At 31.4% G+C, this 9,974-nt stretch overlaps 1 protein-coding gene across 4 annotated transcripts; it reads right to left on the bottom strand.

The window, feature by feature from the left end:
* Positions 1 to 2,320: 2,320 nt before the first annotated feature.
* On the bottom strand, positions 2,321 to 9,835 carry LOC139894172 (uncharacterized). Of its 4 annotated transcripts, XM_071877376.1 has the most exons (10): positions 9,417 to 9,835; positions 8,422 to 8,519; positions 7,728 to 7,828; positions 7,586 to 7,639; positions 6,643 to 6,690; positions 5,972 to 6,025; positions 4,485 to 4,538; positions 3,679 to 3,720; positions 3,478 to 3,549; positions 2,321 to 2,980 (listed from the first exon to the last, which is right to left on the bottom strand). In XM_071877376.1, exons 2-10 carry the CDS (start codon positions 8,463 to 8,465, stop codon positions 2,511 to 2,513), a joined length of 939 nt encoding a protein of 312 aa, XP_071733477.1. In that variant the 5' UTR covers positions 8,466 to 8,519; positions 9,417 to 9,835; the 3' UTR covers positions 2,321 to 2,510. The 4 variants fall into 4 exon arrangements, with proteins under 4 accessions (XP_071733477.1, XP_071733479.1, XP_071733478.1 ...); XM_071877378.1 differs by lacking the exon at positions 6,643 to 6,690; XM_071877377.1 differs by lacking the exon at positions 7,728 to 7,828.
* Positions 9,836 to 9,974: the final 139 nt, after the last annotated feature.

Here is a 9,974-nt window from a genome sequence, read left to right as displayed (position 1 = left end):
TTTATTTTACTTTATTTCTTGATATCAAACGGTGACGTCGACGATAATGAAGTTTTTATTGAAGATTGCTGTGACTAGCGGGAGCTGCACGTCATGTTTGATTATTGTATTTGAAGATGTTGACTTTTGAATTTTGATTTTATGGTTGTGGTGAGGGACACGGCTTTGAGTTCCCCTTGCAGATAATTAATGTTGATTTTGTAATACGGCGGGAAATTGGTAGCTTTAGGCTTTTAGCCGTAAAGTTTAGGATTCCAATTATATAACCTTTAAAGCTATAGTTAAAAGCTACATGACTTTGACTTCTCAATTGCATATACCAAAAGATTGTGTCAAAAGAATTGTTATTTGTCTGTTCGATATTGAACGGACCTAGACATTGAAATTTAGTATACCAAATGAATTGTACATCGCTAGTGATCGGTCCGCTAGTTCACGCAAATGTGAAGAAGTTATAATGGACGAGCCACATGCAGGAAAACTTGCACGTGTGGTTCTGGCCGGGCTTTCCTAAGGTATATCGGAACGATCGAAGAAAGAAGGAGAATGGTGTCACTTTTCGCCAAGGGGACATCGTCGGAGAACATGCTCACCTTTCATTAAAGAGGCCGTAATTAGCCTCAATATTTGAGATTCCGTAAATAACTCAGTGAGTGCCTTTCTAAAAAAAGAAGAGCTTGAAAGAAGAAAATGAAATACGAACAACTTAAGATGCAAAATTGATTTTGTGTATTTAAATAACCATCATGTGTAAATCAACGATAATTTTTATTGTACAACATATTAATGCACCTCAACAACTCTAAAAGCTTGAGTTAGATAAATTTTAATGGTTATAGGCTTATAGCAACAACAACAACAAAACCCAATCCCACATAAGTGGGGTATGGGAGAGGTAAGATGTAGACAATCATTCCCCTATCCGAGAATAAAGACAAGTCATTTCTCCACCCAGAGTGAAATACTCTCAAGAGTAGAGAAAGTCATCCCTCTCTTTATTCGACGGATAAAGAGATTGCTTCCGAGAGGACCTCTGGCCTTTACGTAGGAAATTTTTTTTTAAAAAAAATAAAAATACTAAAATAAAAATAATAATAGACGCCATGAAAATGGTAGAATCAAATTTTCATGGGTTTTAAATCCTGCCTGAAATTTAATTTAGGCTCTAAGAGTCAGTCAAGTCGCCAATAAATCGACGATTGTTGTCGACTCAATAGAGCCGTTCGGTTATAGGCTTATAGCATGTATCATAATATAATAGTTCTTTATTAAAACAAACAAAATCAAACTTAAGTACACGTAAATAAAAGTAAGATTATTGTATTGTATTTAACTCTTTTTGTTTTTATTTTAGTATTTTGATGATGAATTAAAAGTAAGTTTATTTGTAAATGATGAAGGGTGTTTGGATTTACGTTTTAAGTATACATTAATAATTTTTAGATTTATGTATACTATTTTTTTTTTTTTTTTTTTTTTTTTTGAAGGGCAAACACACACATACCCACCTAATATTAACACGAATATATACACCACGAAATGTCCTACGCAGGACTCGAACTATCAACCTCAAGGTTGTAAGGGTGACCTCGATACCACCAAACCATTGGCTCTTTGGTATTTATACCATTTAATAACACAATAATATAAGTAATGAGTTTTAGGTATTTATTAAATAAGAATGTTTGAAGTTTTACAAAGGTCAAATAGAAAAGAAAAAATAAAAGGTGGGGGGTAAAAGTGGTTATGAAAAGATTTCAACTTTTTACTTCGTTAGTCCCTCTATTATATCTCATATTGCTAACAGCGTCTTTCGGTTTATTTTTTTTGCCTTTAGAATCCTTTGGTTATCAAAGTTTTGGAATATGCATTTCTCCGTCAACCTACTATCCAAATTGTCCGTTAAGTACCATCACGTGAGTAACACAGTAACACGTGATGGGTATTTTCATCATTTTTCTCCCTTTTCCAGCCTTTAAAACCCTCACGTGCTATTAGACATCACATGTTACGGAAAAAAGGAGGAAAATACCCATCACGTGTTACTCACGTGATGGTACTTAACGGACAATTTGGATGACAGGTTGACGAAGGGATGCGGTCATGCAGATTTCAAAATTTTGATAACCAAAGAATTTTAAAGGCAACAAAAATAACCTCAGGGACGCTCTTAGGAATATGGGGTATGATAGAGGGATCTACGGAGAAAAAAGTCAAAGATTTCTGCAAAATGAAAACAATGACATCATCCTAAAACAAACAACAATTCAATATCACCTTACTTGCAAACCAACGCACACCAAAAACCAATGTATCAAGTTTAAAATTTCAATCTTTAAATTCAACACAATCTTAAACTAGTCCAACACAAAACTAGCCACAGTAATTGATTCGTCATAAGGACTCGCACACGACTGGTTCTATAACTAAACCAACACAAAACAAATAAATAAATAAAACCCCATAATAACCACAAAGTTGGAATTTAAAACATCAAATTCAAGTTGCATTCAAGTTTGCCTCCGCTTTATCCTACGCATGAACCTTTCAGCATTCGAAAAATCTGCAGGGTTGAGGTTGACCTGACAATACATGACCTTACTACAATCCACCGGCCTTTTATTTGCTCCACCCGACACACGCACTGAACGAGATGATGACCCACGCTTCGACGTTTCAGGCTCATCGATCCTTGTCTTTTTAACATCTTTTACTTTTGGATTATTACAAAGATCAATCTTTTTGGACCTGTGCTTTCTTGGCGGACAACGTTTAAGTTCACCGGATTTTTTTTCCACCTCTTTTAGATCTTTCAATATCTGTGACAATTTCTTTACCCTCTTTTTTTCCACTATCTTGGCGGAATTAGCCTCGTCAGCACTATCGTCGTTCGGACGACGCGATATGTTCCCCAATCTTCTGGAAATGTCACTAATAGTTCTGCTCGAATCAGAATCTGAATCGTTATGAGTAATTTCAGCTGCATAAAACCATGAGAGAAAATAATTAGTTCTGAAAAATTCAAGAACTCGTAAACACAACAAGGATCCATGCAAGAAAAATTTCAAAAAAAAAAAGGACTACTTTAAAAAAAAAAAAAATTCGTACAATGGAAAACATGACAAAACTAAATGACATACGATGAACGTATTTAGATCAAATAATGCAATTTATAATAGATGAACAGCACCCTAGTTTAGTAATTGGCCGACAATCACAGTCATTGCCAAAATCTTATTATTTATTACTATTAAGATAAAAATAATCAACAATATGATTGTGTTACAAGTGTTATGATTTGAGAATTTTAATGACACAAATAAAGGACTGTCTTTAATTCTTAGCCATCAATATGATTTGGTGCTGAGTGACATATTACTTTGAGATGATGGTTTTGTGCGGTTTAGTTCACTGAACAAATTAAATGATAAAACAAATCAAAATACATATTTAACAATTATGCGTTAAAATCTGTACCATTGGCAGGTTGAACTGAAGTTCTGTCAGACATGGTCAAATGTTCCCTGACAGTTTGAAGTTCAAAGAGTGCTGCAATAAAAACAATAGTATTCATCAGAACCAACTGAAATGTACAACATTCAAGTTGTTTACAAATTTCATCATCTAATCAAAAAATTAAACTAGTATTTTTGTAAATAACTCATTTATAAACTGTACCTGCATCACTCTGTGATGATCTCTCGAAGTCACCAAAATGTTCTGGTTCATCAAAAGTAGTTTACACATTAACATACAATGACATAAACGATCACCAACACATGATATATTGTTAAAAAAATGCAAGTCAAACTAGGTGTGTCTAGTTACTGATGAATGGATCGATAAGTCTATTTAGGTTATGTATCAAAATGGTTAACTTACATAAAAAGAGATAAATGCTCAATAAAAGGGGGTTAAACAAGTTAAAAATCTCCCAAAGTTTATTAAAGCTAAAAACCTCCTAATTATTTCGAATATGATTTTGTAAATAGAGACAATAATAACACTTGAATCGATAAGCTATCACAACACTCGTTTTGACCCATTACCCAACTTGTCCGACCTGCTCATTTTGCCACCTCTTACTAACATTGTCAAAATAACATACAGGATTGTTACTCTTGAGCAACAACGAACGATGACCTAATGTTAAAACCACAAGTCACTCTAAGTGAAACATATCTAAACCATAGCCCATAGGAGGTTTTTAGTTAACCAAAGTTTCTATAACTTTTCATCTCCATTTTTGTATATAAAGGAAAGGAAGGTGTTTTCTATCTCAATATAACTTGTGAAAATTCATCGACGTGTGTTCTAATGTTTTCATTTGCTAGTTTAGAAAACAATAAGATTTTCAGTTTTCTAATTCCAATATAATCTTTTCTAGAAAGTTAATCTGAACTTGCATTCAATTTCTCACGTTTTCAAAAAAAAAAAAAAAAAAACATTTGGATAAAGTGTGTATCCGAAATCTAGTGATATACCTATAGGTTCTTGATATACAACAATCTCCAGTCCCGTTCTTTCTACTTCAGATGCTGTCACAAAAACCAGACAAACATTACACAAATCAGAATCATTAAACATATACAACTGACATATCATGTTCTACATAGTATTAAACTTTATAGCTTACGTTCAGGAGTATTAGTCTCAACAGGAACCATATGATCAGACAAGGACTAGTAAAGCAAACTTTTTCATAACACATATGAGTGATGAGTCAAATGGATTTAACGATTCAAAACTTCCGTAACAAATTAAAAGACTAAAAATATCCTAAATTGTGTTTTTTATAAATACAAATTATTAGCTTAAATTTATAATAATCTAGCTTTGTATTTGAATACTTAAATATCCCAACCCATTTATCACCCAAACTCGTTCTGACGCAATACCAACCGTATTGTTAAATGATAACTAAAGGAGATGCTAGTTCATAAATTTATCAACATCCAAAGTTGTTTCAAAATCTTATCATCTACTAAAAAAAATAAAAAATTAAAATGTATGTTTGAAAATAACTTCTTTAAAATAGTAGTTATGGCATTTTATAATGATGTCACGCAGTCATCAGAATGTTCTGGTTCATAAGAAGTTTACACATTAACATATAATGACATAGATGATCACCAACACGTGATATACTGTTAAAAAAATGGAAGTCAAAATAGGTGAGGAAAAATCAAATAAAAAGTATATATTTTGATGACTAATTGTTTGCAAACATCTATAATCATTATGAATATGTTAGTTAAGTATTATACGAAGAACAAAATATTTGTAAACTTTTTTATCATAGCAGTTTGGTAAAGCTGGCAATCTTTAGCCCGTTTACTTATGAATGCATCGATAAGTCTATTTATGTTATGGTCAAAATGGTAAGCCATACGAAACAAAATGTATTTGCTCAAAAATAGGGGTTAAAATTGTTAAATAACTCCCAAAGTATATTAAAGTTATGAACCTCCTAATTCAATTAATTTAAAAATATGGATTATTTTGAAAATGATTTTGTAAAGAGACAATAATAACATTTGACCCACTTATTACTGATACAAAAATTTGGAATAACAGTGCTTTAACCTATCCAAGTATCCAACAGACTCGTTTTGACCCATTAACCAACTTGTCCGACCCGCTCATTTTGCCACCTCTTACAAACATTATCAAAATACTAACATACAAGATAGCTACTCTTTAGCACCAACGAACGATGACTAATGCTGAAATCACAAATCACTCTAAGTAAAACATATCTAAACCATAGGGTATTATTAGTTAACCAAAGTTTCTATAACTTCTCATCTCCATTTTTGTAGATTAAGCAGGGTGTTTTCTATCTCAATATAACTTGTGACATTTCAAATAAACGTGTTCTAATGTTTTCATTTTATAGTTTAGAAAACAATGTTGTTTTCAGCAACTAAAAGCACCCAAAAAAGTGTGTATAGGTAATCTAGTGATATACCTATAGGTTCTTGATATGCAACAATCTCCAGTCCCGTTCTTTCTACTTCAGATACTGTCAAAAATCAAGATAAAAATTACACAAATGAGGATCATAAAACATATACAACTAACATATCATGTTCTACATAGTATTAAACTTTATATCTTACGTTCAGGAGTATTAGTCTCAACAGGAACTATATGATCAGACACGAATAGGTAAAACATACTTTTTCGTAACACATATGAGTGATGAGTCAAATGGATCAAATGGATTTAACGATTCAAAACTTCCGTAACAAATTAAAAGACTAAAAATGTCCTGAATTGTGTTGTTTAGAAGTACAAATTATTAGCTTAAAATTTTAATAATAAAGCTTTGTATTTGAATACTCAAATATCCCAACCCATTTAACACCCCAACTCATTCTAACATAATATCAACGGTATACAAATCAAAAAACAAAAACAATTTCCTTGTAATCTAGAAAATAAACTACACTGATCCAAAAAAGTAGACTACATATGTCTCGTTTAATAATTTTTCAGTTGTATAGGTAGATGATATATAACAGAGATGCTAGTTTCAAAATTTATCTACATCCAAAGTTGTTTCCAAATATTATCATCTAATATAAAATTTTAAAAAGTACGTTTGTAAAATAACTCCTTTAAAAATTAAAACTGTACCTATGGCATTTTGTGATGATGTCTCACAGTCATCAGAATGTTTTGGTTCTACATAAGAAGTTTACACATTAACATATAATGACATATATGATCACCAACACGTGATATATTGCTAATAATGAAAGTCAAACTAGGTGAGGAAAAATCAAATAAAAAGTATATATTTTGATGACTAATTATTTGCAAACATCTAAAGTGAGTATGAATATGTTACTTAAGTATTATAACAAGTACAAAATAAAATATATGTAAACTTTTTTGTCATAGCAGTTTGGTAAAGCTGCCAATTTTTTGCCATTTACTTATGAATGCATCGATAAGTCAAGTTAGGTTATGTGCCAAAATGGTAAAATTACGAAACAAAATGTATTTGTTCAATAATAGGGGTTAAACTGGTTAAAAAAAACTCCAAAAGTTTATTAAAGATAAGAATCTCCTAATTCAATTTATTCAAAGAAATTGATAACTTTGAATATGAATATGTAAAGAGGGACAATAATAACATTTGACAAACTTATTATTAATATAAAAATTTGGACAAAACAATTTTTAACCTATCCAAGTATCCAATAGATTCATTTTCACCCACCCAACGCGTGTCCGACCCGCTCATTTTGCCACTTCATATTAACATTATCAAAATAACATCGAGGATTGCTACTCTTTAGCAACAACAAATGATGAACTAATGCTAATAGCACAAATCACACGAAGTGAAACATATCCAAACCATAGGGTGTTTTTAAGTTAACCAAAGTTTTTATAACTTTTCATCTCCATTTTCGTAAATAAAGGAGAGTGTTTTCTATCTCAATATAACTTATGAAAATCCAAAGAAACATGTTCTAATGTTTTCATTTACTACTCCGTAGTTTAGTTAATCTCACTTTTCAGCAACTAAATGAACCCAAAGAAAGTTTGTATCCGAATTCTAGTCACATACCTATAGGTTCTTGATATACAACAATCTCCAGTCCAGTTCTTTCAACTTCAATTGCTGTCAAAAAACCAGACAAAATTACACAAATCAGAATCATAAAACATATATTGCCATGTTTTACATAGTATTAAACTTTAATTCTTACGTTCAGGGGCATTAGTCTCAACCGGAACCCCATGTCCAGACATGGATTGGTGAAGCAAACTTTTTTCAGGATCCCTTTCCAGAATGGCATCAACATACGCCCTGTGTACTTAATTAGATAAGTTACACTTTCAGATATTAATTGTAATTCGAAGTTGTTAACAAGAAGTAGGTTGGGTAATGGGTCATTATGGGTTTCTGGAAACGGTTGGGTCAGGTTAACTCAACAAGAGATATTTTGTTTTAAATGTTAATGCTTATGAAAAAAAATTATATTAACATCATTATGATAATAATAATAATAATAATCTTAATCTATAACCATTACAAGATGGCCTAGTGATTGGCGTCCTGATATCTTCGCAACAAATTTCAGGATCAAACCTTACTAAAAATATATGAGATTAAATAACTAAAAATATACTTGGGGGCCTTTAGCAACTTTCAACGTATTTGACCCATTTCCCTTTATTAAATATGTCAAAGATACTAGTTGATTGAATCTAATGCAACAAATAAATGTTCAATTCATCTACACATCAAGTCAAATCAACAATGTCAAAGATATTAGCCTATAAGATCCATCAAATAAATCTATGCCCAAAGTGGATCAACACAATTTTTCATTATAATTAACTATAAATAGATATAAATGAGGACACATTTAAAATTAATGATTTTAAATCTACACATACCGAATAGAGAAACTGCTGGATCGAAACACTCTACCGTCTGCCATTTGTAGCGGATAAATCGACAAAGATTTGCCTCGATCGTCAAAAACTTGAAAACCCTAGATCACATTTAAGAAAAATAAAAGATCAATGTTAGATATGAGAAAAAAACATAAGCATTGGACGATCGTCAAAATGTTAAAAGCTATATGATCGAAATCAGACTATCTAACATCACATAACAAATTTGGAAAAAAATAATTGTACAAATCTAAAGACGGACTTGATCCTTGCAAATTGGAATCCAAATCATTTCAACAAAGAAAATACTTTGATCATCATTCTATTATACAACAAAATTATCAAAACTCACCTTTTCTAAATGATAATTAGTTTGATTGCAGTCTTTTGATAATATAGGGTATTTATAAACATAGAGTTTAGGGTTCGTATAAAAAGCCTAATTCACTTACACGCTACTTGTAACCATGGTTAGACATTTTTCTTAACCAAACTCGCCCGTTTGGTTAAGCTACTTTGAGTAAGTCGTGCATTTAAGACATCTAAAGCAAAACGTGTAAGTATTAGTTCACTAACCTTCCAAAGACTATGATACTTGTCTCATCCATTATAATACACACTCATATAATGAGATATAACTAAAATGTTTCAATCTTGACTTGAAATTTTCATAGCTAGTATCCATAAACACCCACTTGTAGCAATTCAAAATGCCTAAACTAATAACAAAGAGCATTCCAAGCTTACTATTAACATACTCAATGGGATCATTCATACATTTCGGATAACCAAAGTCAGGTTAAGCAATTGCATACCCTAAAAGTACACTATCATGTGAATTGAGTATAGGCTTGATTACTAAAGTTTAACAATTGCAAAATTCACATAGTCATGAAGTACAATCAAAATTACTAAACCCTAACCCTAAAGTTATATGAAGACAAATAAATGCTTATTTATAAGTAACCATTTATAGTATAGTATAGAGATCATACCTCATGTTTGGGATTTAGCTTGAAGCTATTCTAGGGTTTTGTGACGACCCGAAACAACATAAAACCAATGAATGAATTTCATCTTAATAAGAACAGTTGTTAAGAATTTTGAATAGTGTAGGAAATATGAAAACAAGGAATAAGATATCGTTGTGTCATTGTAGTGATGAAACCCCAAACGGTTCAGTTTCAGAGAGATGATGAATGAATCGTGAAAGATTTTCGAACCTCAACAAGTTTATGAATGTCAAATTGCACAAAAAGGAAATAAACGTTAGAAAATGTTAGTGAAAACATTTTACAGTAAGTAGTTTTTAGAATATACCAGGGTTAAAAAGTAAAATCATTTAAACATTCTAAGGGTGCGTTCTCTAGGTTAGGTTAGGGTTAAAAAGTAAAGTCACCAAAGACTTTAAAGATTGTTGGGCTAAGGAAAAAATATTTAATTCGAATACAGCTCCAAAAGAAAAGCAGAAAGAAAAACAAAAGAGAAAACCTAAGGTCGGAAAAAGTTCACGGAGAAGAGCTGAGAAACTTCAATGAAGAAAGTTTGTGAAG

Source organism: Rutidosis leptorrhynchoides, chromosome 2, assembly GCF_046630445.1.
Source record: "Rutidosis leptorrhynchoides isolate AG116_Rl617_1_P2 chromosome 2, CSIRO_AGI_Rlap_v1, whole genome shotgun sequence".
NCBI lineage: Eukaryota > Viridiplantae > Streptophyta > Magnoliopsida > Asterales > Asteraceae > Rutidosis > Rutidosis leptorrhynchoides.
This window is presented reverse-complemented; position numbering and strand designations above follow the sequence as displayed.